This window comes from Condylura cristata, unplaced genomic scaffold (genome assembly GCF_000260355.1).
Source record: "Condylura cristata isolate star-nosed mole 26May11 unplaced genomic scaffold, ConCri1.0 scaffold00001, whole genome shotgun sequence".
In the NCBI taxonomy this organism is placed as follows: Eukaryota; Metazoa; Chordata; class Mammalia; order Eulipotyphla; family Talpidae; genus Condylura; species Condylura cristata.
In genome coordinates, this window is record NW_004567102.1 from 11496854 (window position 1) to 11517724 (window position 20871).

Here is a 20871-nt window from a genome sequence, read left to right on the forward strand (position 1 = left end):
AACTATTATTTAAAAAAGAAAAAAAAATTCAACAAAAAGAGTAACTCACAGCCACAATAAAAGCATGGTGCAGCTTAAGTCTACTCTCAACATAATCCCTGGGAGAATTCTGGAGTCAAAATGACACCAGGGAGTTGTTTTTTTCTTGAGACACAGTGAAACATTCAAACCCCACTAAAATCAGTCATGGGCTGTATTATCCCCTTCCATCTCTGGAGTAGTGAACTAGAATGTCTCTGGCATCTCTGGGGTAGAGAACTTCCAGTAATTCAGTAAAAGAGGTTACAGCTCAGAGCTGTCAGTTATCAAGTCCCTTAAAGGGATAAACAGATACCCAACCAAGTAAAAAGAATCTTAAGTGGGGCAACAATAACAACAACTACAAGTAAGAAATAAAGGTTTAAGAAAACTGAGTAACTTATCTAGGATCACATTTTTCACCTTGTAGCTCATACTTTATATAGCTTTCAGTCTATTAAAACATGTTAAATGAGTTTTCCATTATTTACCTCTTTTATAATATTTTTCTTGTTTTGAGTTTGTTTTACTGGTTCAGTATTTCTGTTTTGAAAGGGAAGAAGGTGGTTCTTTCAACTCGGCACAAAATGACTTCTGCCCTTAGTTCTCATCCCAAACTCCTAAGTACTATCACATCACCTGACAGAAGCAGGTGCTAAATAATTCTCTCCATCAAAACCCTGTTCATTGCTATGATTTTGCATTATGATTCCTTTTTCAATTACCCAGTACATGAGAGCAAGGATCAAGTGAGCCTACCCACCACTTTATATTATTGTATATGTCACCTACTAATTTGATAAATGTTCATACAATAGCATTTTAATATGACTGAAAGAAACCAAAAATATAAAATTTTTAATTTTGCATTTGAATGTTCTTGATTCAAACAATACAATCCATATTATAGAAAGGTTGATTAAATTTCTTACTATTTAGAGATGACCACCCACACACCCTGAGTCAGGATCAATGACAGACTGTGATGAAATTGTGATGGCTACGTAAATAGAAAAAAAATTATGTTTTATATTTAAATGTATATATTAACATCTAATAATTACATTTCACTAAAAATAGGTTAAAAGACATTTAATACAACTTTCTATAGGAAAATGCTACAGATAAAAGTAACCACTCCATCCATCCAAACACCCGAGCTCTAATTCTGAACAGGTTAGGCACAGTAAGTAATTCTATTTATTTTAAATAATTTTAAGGAAATATGTCTCAATAATTACTCAAAAATGGGTCTTCCTGTGGCATAGTAGTTAAGTTTCAGCACTATCACCTTATCACTGCTGTGTCCTGAGTCAATGCCTGGCTAGGGAGCTGATCGACATATGTTACAGCAGACTCCTCTTGTCTTTCATGCTGTTCCCCTTAGCACTTTATTTTAGTATATCTGCCTGTTCTGCTTCCCACTATATCTGGTGAATCCTCCTACCCCCTGTACGTCTTGCCTACACCCAGTTCTTCTATGCATAAATAATAAACAAATGGTTTTAAATTATAGTTACTCAAGACTTATGCTGGAAAAGAGACAAATCACAACATAACTAAATACAAACAATACTGATAGTGATTTTTTTTTCTACTATATACTTAGTATTAGTAATGTAACCTGCTACTGGAAGTATTTCATCTTATAAGTTAGTGTAATTTTCTTAAAACTAAACAGAATATTAACAGAAGCTATTATGAAACTATTCCAACAGACCTAATTTTTAGTGACCCTAATGAGAAAAGTCAAGAAGGAAGATGGTAATTAGGAACACTGCATAAGGAAAGAAACAACATCCAAAATAAAAGAAGCAAAACACAAAAAGAGAATAATAAAACATTTTAAGGGGTAAAAATGCCAAAAAGATCTCAGAAAGTAAACGGGCAATGCCATTATACCTAGCTTTCCTTTCTCAAAATATAACCAATGATGCAAAAATGTTACCAGTTTATAATTACTATAAAAATGTACTTGTGCCCTAAAAGAACAAAAACAGCAGAAAAAACTTAAAAAGCCAAAACTTAATCACAAAGTGTAGCTTACAACAGCCTAACTAAAGCAACAAGAGAAAAAGCAGCACTGATTCCATTTCTACTAGATCCACGCATGGCCTTATCTCTGAACACATTTCATGTTTCAATAGAAACCACCAATGAACAGAATTTTTCTTCAGTACTTTGCATTTGCTTATGTGTTTGTTTTTCAAAAAAAAAAAAAGTTCAAAATGTGAAAAATTATTTATCACGAAGCAAAAAGTCTGGAAAATAACATGATTAGGCATAGCTCATAGATATTCACAAAGTTAAAATGCTAGACTACCTCCATTTATAAACTAAATAAGTTTTCAGCTACAAATATAAATAAGCATTTTCAATATAACTAGAAAAAAATAATTCATTATATATCATTATCTGTATTTACAAATAACCTTAAAAACTACAACAGATTAGCATTTCTGCATATCAGTTCCAATATATCTGCAGTATTTATTGTCCCCATGCACTATCTGTTGCATTTCGTGATTCAGTACTATGACAAAAAGGCTGTATTTGTCATGTTCTCAATTTATTAAGTGACCAAAACTTTATATATACATTCACTGAAATAAAGTGAGTCCATTCTAATAACAGCTAACAAATTGTACGTTCTGTCAATTAGTCATGTTTTTGCTTAACACTTGATGGACTGAAAAGACAACTGTAGAATCAATAGGCAGTACTATAAGCCTACAAACACAGCAGGCTATCTATACCTATTCTATCTAGGCTTATGCAATTACTCTCCATGGTATTATCATGTCAATGAAATCTTTAGCAATGGGTTTCTGAGACTGTATTCCTATCTTTAAAGGACACATGGGGCAGTAATTTCTTTACAAGTAGGATATACTGCACATAAAAAATCAATTTCTATCACTAGTTTTCAAAGTTCATATTCTTCTTATTATCATACTTCATCCAGGCTATCTTTTAACTAAAATATTATTCTGGTTTTTTAATGATACGTTCTCCTACATATTGTTATCTGACAGATTATTCTGCACTTTATTATAAAGGTACTTTCTTTTCTAGCTACTCTCAACAAACCTTCGCCTTAGCATCTTAAAATTCACTACAGTTCACCTATTTTATATGGTCTCAGTTAATGCTAGTCTTTCTGTGTGTTTTTTCCTATTTTTGTCCTTTCTACTGACAAGTCAAATTTAGCAAATTTTACCAATTATGAGCAATATTCACTGAACCATTCAGTGTGAATTAAACCACTTTTTTCTATCACTATCTATTATCATGTTTATATTTCTATGTAGTATTTAACATATGAAATTATATTCATTTATCCATTTGTGTGCTCCAGATAGTTCTTCAATTTCAATTCATTTGGGTTATTAACTGCCTGTTTAATTCAGAGCCTAGTATATTGGGTTGTTAGAAACGTCATGATGCATTTTTGAAATATATGGCACTAGTTCAATTTTGGGGTCATTTGCTTCTATGTTATTGCTAGTAGTTTGACAGTTGACAATTCTAGTTTCACTCTAAAATATACACTGAGTGATTTGGTTGAGTTTTGGAAATTTTACAAGTTGAAGATTGAAAACCAAACTGCATTTTCACCAAATTTACTGTTTTCTGTAAAGGGAAGAATGCATGTCCTGCTTTTGAAAAATTTCATAAAGTTTACGCCTACAATGCTCCACAAGAACATCAGTGGAAACGATGACGGTTCATGAAATTCCATATTGGTGACTTTGATCTTAACAACACTCCTTGACGTTGATGATGACAAAATAAAGGCATTGATGGAGTCACAGCCACGTTATAAGACAGAAGAGATAGGAGAAATATTGAACATCCATCAATTAAGCTTTATGACCACTTGAAAAGGCTGAGATATGTAAGCAACCTTAATATTTGAGTTCCTCATGAACTCAAAGAAGTTCATCTATGGAGCATATAAACAACTGTGACAGGCTTATTGAACGTGAGTAAGACAATTCTTTTTCGAAGCGACTGGTGATAAAAAGGGGACTGTCTACAACAATGTGGTGCTCAAGGAGTCTCAGTCCCAACGTGATGGTTTGCTTCAAACAACATCAAAAGCAGACACTCACTAGAGGAGGGTTATGTTGTCAGTGGGGTGGGATTTTAAAGGAGTCATGTTTTTCAAGTTCCGACCAAGAAACCAAACAAACAATTTGACTGTGTACTGTCTGCAATTGGACAGTTTGAATGAATCCATCATCGAGAAATGTCCAGAGTTCATTACCCGTAAAGGAGTTGTGTTCCATCATTACAACGTGAGGCCACACACCTGTCAAAAATTACTGCAGTTTGGATGGGAAGTGCTACCACATCCAACATACTCGCCTGACCTTATGCCATTAGACTTCTACTTGTTTTGCTCTCTTTAAAATTCCTTCCATGATATAACGTTCAATTCAGATGAGGCTATAAGTCAGCACCTTGTTCCATTTTTCTCCAATAAAGACAGGTCCTTCTATGAATGAGGAATGATAAAGCTCACTGAAAGATGGCAAAAGGTTACTGAACAAAATGGGCACTCTATCACTGATTGATGTTTGTTCTTTATATAAATTAATGTCCTTTGAAAAACAGAAAAAATACATCATGACGTTCCTGGCAACCCAATATAATTTGTATTTAACAAATGCTTTTAGCAGAAATATGTGAATGACAGTCAACTTGCTAATTCTACATTTTAAGATACCACTATCAAATGTGTGTGTGTGATTTAAAAAAGGCACTTACCAGTATAAGTCTAACATATAAAAAGGTTGAAAGGCATCATGCCCACCCTCAAGACAAGGAAAAAAGGTACTAAACAAATGAAAATCAGTGTTTTAAGATCCATAAGAGGACTGAGGTCACAGAAGGGGAAACTGTAGTAATCACTGGGGAGATAAATAGATACAAGGAGTAACAGCTCATCAGAATCAGAATCCATGGCTGCAATTTCATAGAAACAATTCTGGAAATTACCTACAAACAGGCAAGAGAGATAGAAACTCAAGGCATCCCAGCCTTAGGAGGACCCACACACATTCTTTCCTGTATTTTACTTTCCAAAGCTCTACCAAGTTCTCACAGTGAATATCAAAAGAAAACACCACTCCAGTAGGAAGGACAAAGCAACCATTTTGAAAAAGCTTTACACTGTTATGTTGAAGAAAGGTGTCCCTTAGGAGAGACTTTACCAAAGCCTAATGGACTGGAGCTTCATACCAAAATCTAACTACCTCAAGGGAAGGAAAACACTCACTTGAAGTACCTATTGTGTCCCTGGCATGGAAGGGAAAGGAAGGCAGAGGAGAAAAAAACAAAGGCAAGATTTCAAACCAGGACACAAGTACACTAAAAGATTAAAAACTAATCATAGGATTATTGTACACTTCCTTCTTTCCCCACCTTTATCACCTCATCAGTTTCTTATGTAATAACAAATTACTACTGAAAATTACACAAGCTTTAGACTCTAGTTAAGAAGTCTCAAAAGAAACCACACAAAAATAAAACCAAGAAACTAGAGGAAATTTTAGTTTCTGACACTATGATTAGACCAAAAGTAAGCACAGTCTAACTCCTAGTCAGATAAGCATAAAAACTTCACATTCTACCTGAGTTATTCATTAGAAAGAAATATAAAACAAGCATCAGAACCAAACTCAGATACAGCATAGATTTTACAATCATACAAAGGAATTCAAAATAACCACGACTAGTATGCTGAGGCCTGTAACAGAACAGGTAGATAACATGTGAAAATAGATGGAGAATCTCAGCAAAGAGAAATATTAAGAAAAACTCAAAATGATATGTTAAAAAAATTTCAAAACAAAGTGCTATTTCAAAGGTTCCTCAGCAGACCAAACAAGATAGAATCATGGTGCTAGAATGCAAACAAACTGAGAAAACTGAAAGGTAAAGAAAAAAAAAGAAATAATATTCAAATATTGTGGGAAAATTAGTCAGAAAGTAACATAGGATAGGTATAACATGAATACTAAAGGAGACGAGTGACAAAATATTAAAAGTATAACACCTAGAAATTTTCTAAAATGAAAGACAGTTACCATACCACACCATAGATCTTATAAGCATACAAACTCCAAGTAGGATATTTATACAATATTTTAAATTGATAAATATCAGACTATGTACATCACAATATATCATATTAATACTCTCAAAAGTCAAAGACAAATAGAAAATTCTGAAGTTAGAAAAAACTGAATACCAATAGAGATACAAAGATAAGAATTATATTGAAATTCCCTTCAGAAACTACAGGAGGAAGAAGAGAGATGAAATATTTAAAGTATTGATAGCAAAAAATATCAACTTAGAACTCTGTGTCCAAAAAAAAAATTCTTCAATAAACAGATTTTCTCATGCAAAAAAAAAAATCAATTTGTTACCTGTAAACCTAACTCAAGAGAAATGTTAAAAATATTCTTCAAAGAAAAATAAAAAATATAAGAAACACATCTACGTTTCAAAAAGAACAATATTAGCTAAGGAATAAAGGAACATAAAGTAATTTTTTTAAGATTTATTTATTTATGCATACAATAGCTGGGTTATAGGCCAGAGGTGCAGGGGTAGTGAGAGGATTCACCAGAGACAAAGCAGGGAACAGAAGAGGCAAATCTAAAAGTACACTGCTGAAGGGAGCAGCAAGAGCAAGACACAAGAAGTCTGCTGAGCCATGTTGGTCACCTCTATTGCCAGGGATTGAACTTACAATGAAGTGGCTGCAGCCAACTTCGTAGTGCTGCGCTTTTAACTGGTTGCACCAAAAGGTAGGGCCCGATAAAGTATTTTTTTAATTTTATTTTATATGTGATATAGTAAATAAATCTGTTCAAATTAATAACAGCAGTGTATGATTCAGAGGTAGAGGATCACCTCTCTTGAGATGTATGTTGCCACACCCACCCATCACGAAAGTATCAAAGTCCTCTACCATAATCCTCTGAGCCTCTTCTACCCTTTGTTTTCCATCCTCCCCTTGCCCACTAGGTAGCCTCAATTTTACAGTCAGATACCTAGGATTTTAGGTTTGATTTTGTCTGACCCTTTGCTTTCTCTGTATTTGGTACATAAGTTAAACTATTGGGATACTGTCTTCCTCTCCCAGAATATTTCACTTAGCATAATCCCCTCCAATTACAATGATGTAGTCATAAATGAAAACAATTAATTGGTAAGAGTTTTTAGATACAACACTGAAACTATGATTCATGAGAAAAAAAATGATTAAGTTGGATTTCACGAACATGAAAAATAAATACTGAACAAAAGATACTCTTAATAGAATGAAAAAAACAAGTCACAGATAGGGAGCAAATATTTGCAAAAGACATCTCTGTTTGGGCAGGTCCACAAAGACACAATATTACTATACAAGCCATCAATTTACTCCTAAACATATAACCAAAAATAGAAAATAGAAATTTACATACTTGTATACCAACATTATTCAACTGCCAGTTGTGTAAACACAAGTGAACATCAACAAATACATTCATGAGCAAAATGTGATATATACAAATAATTTTTAAGGTCAACAAGAAAATGAAATTATCTAATTAAAAACAGGAGGATAGACCTGAAGTGAAACTTCCAAAAAAGACATATTGATGGCAAATAAGCATATGAAAAGATGCCTCTAATTCTTTGTAATTGAGGAATTACAAATTAAGACAATGTTGAGGAAAAATTAAATATCTAACTAGAAGAAATAAAATCCAAAACACTGAGAAGAATAAATACTGAAAACAATGTGGCACAAAGGAGCTCTCATTCATTACTCCTGTGAATGTAAAATGAAACAGCTATTTGGGGATGACAGTTTGGCAATTTCAGTTTTACCAAACAATCTAGCAACTGTACTCCTAGGTATTCACAACCAAGTTTCCACAAAACTTATTTCCACAAAAACAGCACTCATATATGTGATTAAACTGGTATATCCATTCAATGAAATAGTATTCATCAGTAAAGAGAAATTAGCCACAAAACAGACTGGCAGAAACTTTAAGTGAACAATGTTAAGTGAAAGAATTGAGTCTAAAAAGTCTACATTTTGTATGATTTCAACTATACAAATTTTTGAGAAAAGACAATGGTATATGAAGATGCCAGTTGCTAAAATAGTTAATATGCTAAATTTAATGTTATCTGTATTTAACTAAAATTTTATACAGGTTTTAAAAAAAACTAATCAGTTTCATAATACAATAATGGATTTATAACATCGATTTAGTAAAACCTATAAAACCACACAACATAATGAATGACCTTAAAACAAACTATTGACTTTAGTAACAATAACACATCAGTAATAGTTTATTAATTGTAATAAATGTAGGGTACAACACAGATGTTAATAATAGGGGAAACTGAGATCTGCAAGAGAAAAGTATATAGTAAAAATTTCTTTTATAATATTTATATATGTATGCATACAGAACTGGGGTACAGGCCAGAGATGTGGGGCAGTGAGAGGATTCACCAAGACAGAGTGGGAAGCAGAAAAGGAAGACTGATAAAGTATATTGCTGAGTGGAGGAGCAGGCGAGACAGAAGAGGTCTGCTGTGTCATGTATGTCACCTCGCTGGCCAGGGATGGAACTCATGCCGAAGTGGCTGTTGATAGCTTAAGAGTGTTGTATTTTAACCTACTGCGCCACCAGGGAGGTGAGATCTCTTGCAGATCTCAGTTTCCCCTATTATTAACATCTGTGTTGTACCCTACATTTATTACAATTAATAAACTATTACTGATGCGTTATTGTTACTAAAGTCAATAGTTTGTTTTAAGGTCATTCATTATGTTGTGTGGTTTTATAGGTTTTACTAAATCGATGTTATAAATCCATTATTGTATTATGAAACTGATTAGTTTTTTTAATACTTTTTGCTTACTTTTCTCTGTAAAATTAAAACTGTTCTAGAAAGTAACATATATTCATTTTTATATTTATTTTATTTTATTTATTCATTTATACATATAAGAACTGAGGTACAGAGGGGTGAGAGGATTCATCAGAGACAGAGTAGGATGCTAAACAAGTGGATCAACGTATAAACACTGCTGAGGGGAGCAGCAGGCGAGAAGAGAGACCCTATGCCATGTGGGTTAGATACTTTGCCAAGGATTGAATTAATGCCACAGTAACTGGTGATAGCCTGACAGCACTGAGATGTTAACTTAAGAGCCACCAGGGAAGCCCAGCATCTATTAATTTTAATTGCCACATGCAAAAGAATGTAAGTAGGTTACTGCCTCACATCTTACATGAAAATCAACTCAAAATGGATAAAAGACTTGGATATAAGACCTGAAACCATAAAATAACAGAAGAAACACAGGCAAAACACTCCCCGACACAAACCTTACAAACATATTTGCAGACTCATCTCCAACTGCAAGGAAAAGTAAAGGAGAAAACAGACCAATGTGAGTATATCAAATTAAAAAGTGAGACCTTCCCTGGTGGCCGAAGGGGTTAAAGTGCAGCACTATGAAGCTATCCACAGCCACTGCAGTGAGAGTTTTACCCCAGGACAGGGAGGGGACCCACACTGCACAACAGACCTCTCCTGACCCACCTGCTGCTCCCCTCAGCAGTGTGTTTCAGTCAATCCATCTGTTTTGTTCCACTCTGTCTTTATTGAATTCTCTCAACCCCCACACTTCTGGCCTGTGCCCCAGTTCTTGTATGCATAAAAAATAATCTTTGAAGAAAAAAAACCTAAAAACTAAAAAGCATCTGTATAGCCAAAGACATGTGATCTAAACAAAGTGAACACCCTACTGAATGAGAAAATATTTGATGCCAAACATAAGATGCTGACATCAGGGCCCTCCCTGGTGGTGTAGTGGGTTAAAGCGCAGCACTAAGAAGCTAAAGCCACTTCTGCATGAGTTCAATCCCAGCCTGCCCCGGAGGTGACCACATGGCATGGCAGACCTCTCCTGACCCTCCCGCTGCTCCCCTCAGCAATGTACTTGGACTTCGTTGATCTGCCTGTCCTACTTCCTCTCTGTCTCTGGTGAATCCTCTCATCACTCCTGGACCTCTAGCTTGTATGCACAAATAAATAAATCTTAAAACAAAAGAAAGACACTGACATCAAAGATCTACAATGCACTCATACATCTAAACAAAACAATTTAATCAAAAAAATGAACAGAAGATCTAACTAGCCACTTCGCCAAAAAAGACACGCAGATGGCCGACATATAAAAAAAAAATCATTACTTATCATCAGGGAAATGTAAATTAAAACCACAATATGATATACTACCTCACGCCTGTGAGAACAGCCCCTATTTAAAAAAAAAACACAAAAAGTGTTGGTGAGGGAATGGAGAAAAGAGAACCCTAGTACACTGTTGCTGGGAATGTAGATCCATCAAGCCCCTATGGAAAAATGTTTAGAGATTACTCAAAGACTAAAAGTGCACTTATCACATAACCTAGCATTCCACTCCTAGGTATCTATGCAAAGAGCACAAAAACACTTTTCGGCATTTTAAACTTTGTAAAGTCTCATGCCATAAATAACTATATGTCAATGCTATATACATATCACTATATTGACCCTAGATATTTAAAATAAAACCAAAGGCAGAGAAGTATAATATAGGCTGTATTTAATCATTAATTTGGGGACCAGGTTTATTACTAAAATGCTGATTTTCCTACTAAATGAACAGTGTAAATTTAAACACCAAATTCTCATTAATAACTGCTTATGAAGTCTTCCAAAAGAAATGGTTTTTCCTTATCTTTTAAAAGAACCTATATTTAATAGTGTTGCTCCTGCCAATTAGCTTATTAAATTGCTATCATACAATACCTTTTAAAATCTATTGAGATAAAGCACTCTCAGCTCACCTTAACCCTGAATGATGGATTTTGAGTTTTTGCACATTAGTATTTTTGTATGTTTCCTTCCCAGACATATTATTCTTATTATTGCTTACAATGATTTATATGCTTGCTATACAAATCAAATATTGTGGGAAATGCTAAGGTGTAAAAACAGTGTTAGAAATTTATTTTAAATGAGGGCAAACAGTAAATGAATTTGAGAGAAAGGAAGACAGGTTTTGTAAGAGAAATTATATGAGAGCTTAATAATTTTTCAACCAAAGATAAAAACTGGATGGTTTCACAAATAAATGGAGTATATAGGAACCAAACAAATGTCAGACAAATACAAACTTTAAAAGCAACCCTTAAAAGCTGACCATAAATCCGAGTCCTACAGGAGGAGAAGGGGAGGAGGAGAAAGAAGATGGGTAAGAACAAGGGCAGGAAGAGCACAGGGGACTATGGCAGAAGAGTAGGAGTTCTTTGGTGGTGGGACAGCTACTGTGATCACATTCGAGGGAAGATATCTTATGCAGTCAAAAATTAACAAGAATATAAAACAACAGTACTTTATTTAAAACTTTAAAAAATTAAAAACTCTAAAGAAATTCACTCTATTAAACAATGCTGCTACAAGTCCTTTTGTGGAGTGTTTTTTTTTTTTTTTTTTCATAAAACAAGTAATTGTCTTAGAAAACACTTTTTGCTCTGATCCCTAATTAATTGGAAATGCTTAAAATGATCATGGATAAAATAAGGTGTACAATAGTATGAACTGTCAGCTTTGCTTAAAGCCATCTCACCATTTAAAATCATGAGTATTGACACATTAAAGGTCTGAAATGCAGATAAGAATGAATATGGGTTCATTTGCTTTTTAGCAATTTATTAAAAACTGCTATTTTTCCAGCTCGGGTGTTATATATTCATGACAATCATTCAATAAATACAGTCTACCAGTCCTCAGGAAACAAATTTACTTAAGCCCAATATTGATACAGTGAATGCTGTAGAGATTAATACCAAAAAAAACTAATTCCTTTTCTTCTCAGATTTAAATTCACCTATAAATGAAAAAGAGGGAAAACAGCTCATCACAATCATGAACACAATTCCTGCTCATGGGGCCAGGAGGTAAATCTGGTAAAAGGTGTCAATTACATAATGAAAAATAGAATTGGACTTTTAGTGGTGAACTTATTATAGTCTATGCAGATGTTAATTTTTAATGATACACACCTGAAACTTATGTAATATTGTAACAATGTTCCTTCCATTTAAAAAATGAGTATTTTGTGCTTGGCTTCAAAGCCAGTGAAAATTCAGAGGAAGGAAACATTTCTGTGGATAAAATATACAGAAATTGCAGCATATATCTCATTAGTAAAATTCAAAAACTAGATAAATATTGATATCTATGATTATTTAGAAATAGACTATAATCAAGATTGTTCATCTGGATTCCAACCTTATCTCTAAAAGAATTTTACTGTGGTTTATAAAGCTATTCACAATGTGTAATTAACATAATTAAGATGAAATTCAACTACTAAATTCAACAGTTACGAAGTTATAAATGTGATCTTTCATGTAACAATAAATAAAAGTTAAAACACAGACTTTATAAAAACTGAAGAAAAATTCCATTAATACATGTAAATTAAAGTTTGATCAACATTTCAAAGTATTCTTGTCTGTTCTTTAAAAGAATGACATTTAATGGCATTCACTGGGCCACAGTTTTCTAACTGTGGATAGATAGCAAGAGTGGGCAAATTATGGAACACCAGATGCTGCCTCTTTGTGCAAACTTTTACAGAATCACAGTCATGACCTTTTATTTACTTACGGTAGTATTTCTTATTATCTACTTTTCACGTTTATCATGGCAGAGTTAAAGAGACCACAAAGCTGAAATTATTTACTATATTGGCTTCCAAAAAAAACTGTAAAAAATCCTTATAGGCTATTAGTAACACAAATTCAGAATTATTTGCATGTAGAAAATTATACTACTGTTTATGAAGATACTTTTTTGAAAGAGTACAATTTAATAGCATGAAAGATTAGCAGAAATAACTCAATTCAATATATTTTAATGTAAATAAAAATTTTAGGGTACTTTTATGTATTATAAAACATTCACTTAAAAATAAATGACACACTAATAATGAAGTTTGTTTTGATCTTCTAAAAATGTGTAGCCTTTTAGTCTATACTTGTGTTACCATAATACAGACAGAAATTTTAATGTTGTCTCTCAAAAATATTTTAGCATTTCCAGTGTATATATATGCCACATACAATATTGTAAAAATTAGATGTGTCTTATTATGAGAAGAATTTAAATGCAAAAAAATGAAATAACACACTAAAATTTAAAATTCTTATGTGTAGTTCAGATTATATTCATATTCCCTTATTTTTAAAGCAACACATTTATACAAATAAATGAGTATTTCTCAACTACTTGATTTTGATTTGAAATATCTCTATACTTTCTCTGAAAGAGGGCACATTTCAAATTCACTGTTTAAAGTGAAAAATAGTAAAATGAAAACTTGATTTTCTCTTCACCTGCATTTATTAGTTGAAACATTCTGTCAAAGTTTTTTAATGTATATATGTTAAGTATTGTATTGACTTCAAATTCATCGCACACCCCTTTTAAAAATATGAATAGTGGCCCTCCCTGGTGGCGCAGCGGGTTAAAGCACTGCACTAAGAATCTGAAACCACTTCCGCATGAGTTCGATTCCCGCCTGCTCTGGAGGTGACCACATGGCATGGCAGACCTCTCCTGACCTGCCCACTGCTCCCCTCAGCAGTGTACTTCGGTGATCTGCCTGTTCTGCCCCCCACTCTGTCGCTGATGAATCCTCTCACTGCCCCTGCAACTCTGGCCTGTACCCCAGTTCTGTATGAATAAATAAATAAATCTTTAAAAAAATTGATAGTTTATATGTATATACATAAATTCACACACTCACACACAGCAACATTATTATGCTTATCCTAGTAAATATTCCATAATATTAGCAATATCCAGCTAATATTTGAGTTTCCTCAAATATCCAAAAATGATTAATGTGGCTTTTGAAAAATATCTATCATCCAACCCAGGTTCACATACAAGATGAACTTCTGAGAAGCAAGGACTAGTGTACAAAACTATTTGTATATACTATGTTCTTTCCTTTCCATAAATTTATTCTCTGGAAAACAATTTCCCTAAGACTTTCCTGCCAGAACCATTCAGCAGTGTAAAGGTCCTATGGTAATAATGGGGAGGAAATTAAATTTCCAATTATCTTGGTAGAATTCTGCTTTCCCTATGAAAATATCTAGACTAAATTTATAATCTTAGCTGGCTATATATAAATGTTTTGTGTAAATGTTCTATATAAATAATCATTTAACATATACCTAACCCTCATTCATTGACCACCGATTGAAAAATCTTATTATTAATTTGTCAAGACTAAGGAAGTTTTAATGTTATTATCATTAATAACTTCTTAAGAACCGTGAATAATTTTCCAAATATATATTTTTATAAGTCTAAAGAATGCTCTTTGCTTTTTAATGAAAACAATTAGTTTTAGAAGCCTTAATATGCTTTTTCTAAGCATACACTCAATTTCGCAGTTAAGATGAATAAAGCTTTAGTTATCTCTAAAAATACTGGAATAGCATGCATATTATGTCTATGTATTAAGAAACTGACTTCTTCTCAGGTAATCTGTTTTAAGCTTTTATTGCTGTGTTAAACTTATGTTTCAAATAATGCTTTATATTACAAAATTACAATATAATCAAAATCATTATTGCAAAAATATGTACCTCTGCATAACAAGTACCACAAGTTTTTCTGATGAAGGTAATTAAAGTATATGATTAATTTATTTAATCTTCAAGTTCAAATTGGAGCAATTTCTCACTACTAAGCTATAAGAAATTGAGATTTCCAATGGGAATAGTGTCAAAATTATATAAACAAAAAGATTAGTATTCTACTGATTCATTTTCAATAAATTTTCTATATTGCTAATTATGGCTAGAGTATTTTCCAGTATAAATTATACCCAACACTTAAGAAAGACTTAAATCTGCAACTACCTTTACTTAAACTAATGAAAAATCTATACACAGCAATGAAATTGGCATACAAATAAAAGAACTGTCAAGACATGTATCCCTAAAAATAAGCCTACAATAACTATTTTAAAGGCTGTGTGTGGTCTTACCCATATATTCTGGCAAGATGCACTTTCTCCAACCACAGCTAGATTCATCCAAAAGCAGTGGCACTGGAGAGCCTCTGTCTCACCTGTCAAAGTTGAAGAACGCTGTTCCAAAGACCACCATGAGTCCATGGAGAAAACCACAGCACTACAGCTGTTATTGATAAGTAGTCTCGAAAGAAGCAAATACTTCAAAACAATTAAGCAAATCATCCTTAATAGAAATATACAGTCAATATAGTCATATTTAAGTGATAAGATGACAAATACTGTGCCAGGCTTGAAATAATGACAATTTATATTTTGGAACAGTCACAGGGGATCTTTTCTAAGTAATACTAACATAATAGTCTTTTCTATTCTTCTTATGATGAAATTTCTATATACTACTTAGCAAATGAAAAACCATATTCCTTTATTTCAATCTTTAAAAACACTCATTGTAAAACCTCAAAATGCATCTAAATTACTAAGATACTAAATTTATCAAAATTGCAGGTCTAACAGCTTAGAACAAGATTAAGATTTAGAAAATCTAAATACTAAAAGCTGATTTTTAAGAAGACGCCTTCATGTCTTTCTCAACTACATTATAAAAGTAGCTTAGATTTCTGCTTTAGACTACCTCCTACAGAAAAACATATCAGCAGTTTCAACTGTGTTAGGTTAATATAAGTAAGACATAAGTAAGACGAGCAAAAAGGAGCTAACTTTAAAAAGAAATATGTCTTAATAATTCCAGCCCCATATCAAACCTGCAATAAAAAATAAAAAATGTAAAGCAAAAAGCATGGGAATATACCTAGATAGGTAAAATGTTCAAATACTTATGATAATTTAACTTCTTGTTCCTTGTAGATAACAATGTCCTCCAATCCTATTTAATAATGTAACAATTCAGTTGAAAAGGATTGTCTTTTTCTGCCATTTTTAAGTAAGTTAATATCCAAAAGGTTCTTATTAGAAGATAACTTCACCTTTAACCATGACTTATAGCCCAAAAGTAAAGCCACTTTTGCAGGCTTCCACAGTGTTATGATGTCCCACAGTTTAATATACTATATTCTCTAAGTACAAAGGTTCTAAAGAGATTAGTTTCACTTTTCCCTGGATATATTCAGTATATTAATGCAGCAGGGATATTATTTTCTTTGGGTTTTGTCAGTAGTATGTTTGATATAAATTTTATTAAGTGGCAGTATATGTAACATTGCATTGTGGGTAGCAGTTTCCTGCTTTAACCTAGCCACATCCTCAGCTGTCATATGAACATGTTTCCCATATATTCTGCAAGTTCTCACCTTTTTCCTTCTTAGAAAGATGACAGCATAAGAAGATGAATTGTTTTAATAATTAGGAAAGCCGTAAGTAAACACATATGGATCACTTTGAAGAACAGTCAAGAGAGGAAAAAAATAATCCTCATAATTAAAGTGTTAATGTCATATGAAACAATGTGTTAAAGCAAATTAACATAAAGGGAGGAATTAAAAGGTTAAATAAAAGAAGATCTCTATAATCAGAGGTCAACAGCATCTGCCAAAGTATATTATATTAGCATGTAACTGATTTGCCTTCAAAGTCAGTAACTTCAAACCTGCCAGCTATTCACTAGTGAGAATTATAATTAGTATGCCCTACTAGGATCTTAAGCATCTACTTTGAGATTTTATAAAATTGTCAAAATAGAGAAAGAGAAACCAAAAAAAAAAATCTGAAGGAGAGAGAAAGAAAAGGGAAGAGAACGAGAATCAGAGAGGGATGGAAAAAGGTTCAGCATTTTCGCTTTGGCATATAATTTCCACATAATCTCACATTTAGAGATAATTGTTAATACTACCCAAACAAAGTTACTAAAACAATTATAGATATGGTGACACACTGGATTTTTTATATTATTTAATTAAAACAAACTAAGGGGAGGAGACAAAAAAATACTTTCAGCACAAAGAGTTCCATAAAATAGTACACATATATAACCACAAACATATACATGCAGTTGTATACACAAATATGTGTCTCATTAAAAGAAGGAAATAGAAATAATCTCTCATAGTAATTTGAAATATCAGTATAACTGCATTTTCTAATATTAAAATTTTTCAAATCATTAATGAGGCTCAGAAAATGCTATATAAACTTAAAACTATACATCAAATCTCAAAAATTGTCAAAAATATTTTTACATACCAAGTTGAAGTAATGAATGAATAAACTCCCGTTAAAATTTCATCATTGCTAAGAACATTTTAAGCAAAATTAAGATTCTTACAATTTATAAAACTCCTGCATTAAACTATATTTCCTATCACTTTCAATTTAAAAGAAAAAAAAAAGCAGAATGGCTGCAAGTAGAAGTCTAAAACCATACTTTAAAAAAATGACATAGAAAGGATCAAAATATTAATATTTATGAAATAAACTACTATAATCAAAGGGGATAATTGAGAAAACAAAAATCCAAAAAGTAACAATGAAGACATATGTAGTATGTAAGCCCTACTGTACTGCTACATAATATAACACTGCTTGAGCAGTGTTGACAAATTTAATATAAACAGTGGAGAAGCAATTAAAATTGACTTTAGTTCAAAGCTATATTTCATTTCCATGGTATTAAAGTACATAATTTAGAGAGCACCCCTAAACTTGTTATTTCAATATAGCAAATACTAACAGAATATAGTTTAGAAGATCTTTGAAAAACAAGGAAAATTCTGTTGATTCCATTTTTAGTTTTAAGCAGAGTATAAATCCATAATCAAGAACTTTATTTGCAATGGTATTTTTTAAATCAGTCTCTCTTCACCACATGTAAATTACTTCTAATGAAACAAAACAGTTATCAAATGTGTACCAGTTATCACTGCTGTTTGTTCAATTTTTACCAAAGTAATATTTGCTCCAAGAACACATTTTCAATTTGGGGGGGGGGGGAATCTGATAATGAATATACCAACTTTAAAGTACATAAGTTCACTATATACTGCCACATTTTGGTAGACCTCACAAGAAAGAGAAAGGATACAACAATCAACAATATCTATTAAACTCTTATGCAGTAAGAATAATTGTCCTCACCCAAGAATTATGTGCAGGAAGGTTACCTGCAAAAAGAGATTAAGTAGTTAAGAGACAGATAGATGCTAAAATTATTCAAGTACATTAGGTTACTTTGAAAGGCTAAGGTTTCTTGATTTAAAAAAAAAATTATGGAAGAAATTATTTAGCAAAATCTTACAGTTAGAAGATATCAAAGAGCCATAGAGCAGAAAGTAAATACTGATTTTATAAGATAAAAAAGTATTTATTATTATTTATTTCATCTGCCAGTCTACTGCTATTGTTTGAGCATATGGAACTATGCCTGAAAGTTCCACAAATTACATACAACTTCTGGATAATCAAGATACAGGTACACTAGCACACCTTATTTATGATAGTAACTAAAAAAAAAAAAAATTCTATCTTTTGCATCAGTAAGTACAAGTTAACTGAAAATTTTTACTTTATTTTTACGTGTTTACAAACACAATGAGGCACAATAAGTCTATCTTTGAAATAAAACATTGAATTGTATTATTGGTTTTTCAATTAATAAAGCATTTTATGTAAATGTTCTGGGTATTTGAAATAATAAAGGATTAAAGGGAATTCCAAGTTCACCCAGTTTATTTTAGGTAAACCAATGTTTTTTAAAGAAACAGATAAATGTGTCTGTATATTTATCTTTATCTAATATTAATCATAAGCAGAAAATAAACTGCTAGAAAGAGCATACATAGGGATTTTTGGCTCTAACACCCTTCTGTTTCACAAGTCCTTACCTCATTATACACCCCAAATAATGTTGTGCAATTCACTGTCTCCGCCCACCGTCCCAGTCATTTACTTCACGCCACTCCTAGTTACTATCACACTCAGAAGAAGCCCAACAAGCAAAATCAGAGTGGCGGCGATAAATGGTAAAAAAAAAAATGCCTAGAAAATTGGTCTGTTTGGCTTTATAATTTCTGTTGAAAAATACCCACCCCATCACTCCCAACTGATGAAAACAGGAAGCTCTATTCATAAATATGAAATTCTCTGCCTATGATATATAATCATCCTAATAAGAAAATGAGTTCTATACACACATGTCCAAAGGGACAAAAAAGGAGATAGTTTCCCAAAGATGTTTCCAATTTTCTCCTGAATCAGAATTAGCAAATCGAGACGGCTAACATACTGTCTGTGTGCATTATTCCTTACTACACACAGCATTTTGTAATTTATTTCAAAGCTTCCATTATAAACAAAAATACAACTTCTGTTAACCCATTCCATTCTGAGCTATAAACTCTATTATTTAATATTTAAGTATTATATCAGAATTTTACTTAATATATGTATAAGAATTGCTATCAAAGGTTCTGTTAAAGTTAATATCCAAATAAACTAAAGAATTATACAAAATGAATTCATTTCCTTGAAATTTATCCAAATTACTAAAGCATAAAGAAAACTAAGATTCCATCTAATAAACCACATTATAATTCTTGCCACATACCTTTTTAAGATACTCAAATAAGTCATGAGATAAAGATACAAATAATATAAAAGAAACTAATTACCTTTAATCTTTATTGAAGGAGCCAGCACCTAATATTGATAGTACAGAAACTAGACAGACATGATTTAATATTTGTAAGGGAATCCCCAGACTAACACTTTCATGACAGCCAATTACAGTCAAGCCCAGCAAGCAGTTTGCAACCAGACCTTAAGAAAGGTAAACTTTTTTACAATGAGTTACAGATTCAGAAGTTTAAAAAGACAAGAAAAAGAAAAACAGAAGGACTTCAGTCACCCAGCAAATATGAAGCAGACCCCAGAATGTGATACAATCCAAAGATGTAAATTATTGTAAATCATCACTGTTGTTCAGAATTTCACACAGCCCCTTGAGCCAATTTTGTTCACTTTTCCGCAGACATAATAATGAACTAAATAAAGGAGGAGGCAAAAAAAAGGGGGGGGGAGCACAGGGGGTGTAGATAGAAAGAAAAGTCTTAACTGCAGACTTCTGCTCTACAAATGCTTAACCTTACAGGAGTTTGGGCTCCTTCAGCATTTGTATTCTATCCAAATCCTCATGAGTCACAAAAATTAAAAAGCTATATCCTTCTGGATGCCAGGAAGGCCTTACCACAAGTCTTTTGTCAGAGAGAGAGAGAGAGAGAGAGAGAGAGAGAGCAAGAGCAAGGGGGAAAAAGCCACAGTGGTAGGCAGTCCCACTTTACTTTGAGCACTGTGAGGTCACAAACCACATGATTCTGTCTCTCCAGTAATAGTGCTTGCAAAAAAAAGGAGTTTTAAAGCTTTTGCTTTTTTGGATTGTGTGAATGCTTCATTCGCCTCACAAACAACCACAGAACCACAAGTGCGGTGCAAACTTTCTCCAGGAGGACAGCAAGAAGTCTCTGGTTTTTAAATGGTTAATCTCCGCAGGTCACTACCAGCCACCGAGACCAACAGAGTCAGTGAGTGCTCTCTAACCACAGTCTATGCAGTAATAGTAGGTCCTTCAAATATTTGCTCATTCTCTTTTTGTTTTGTTTCCTTGCTTTTCACATGTTACCAGCTACATAATTTCTTGACAGAAAAAAATAAATATAAAGTCTATGTACTCCAGGCATACTGTAAAACTAAAACAAGGT

At 32.7% G+C, this 20871-nt stretch overlaps 2 protein-coding genes across 3 annotated transcripts in view; one reads left to right on the top strand and one right to left on the bottom strand.

Moving 5' to 3' along the window:
- Nucleotides 1-20871, bottom strand: part of SUPT3H (suppressor of Ty 3 homolog (S. cerevisiae)) — a 382176-nt gene that overhangs the window by 315396 nt on the left and 45909 nt on the right. The window lies entirely within an intron of this gene.
- LOC105853519 (runt-related transcription factor 2-like) overlaps nt 20551-20871 on the top strand; it is a 41790-nt gene continuing 41469 nt past the window's right edge. Inside the window, exon 1 of the mRNA XM_012723818.1 lies at nt 20551-20729. Coding sequence (XP_012579272.1) covers nt 20646-20729 — 84 coding nt within the window. The 5' untranslated portion in view covers nt 20551-20645. The remainder of the gene's footprint in view (nt 20730-20871) is intronic.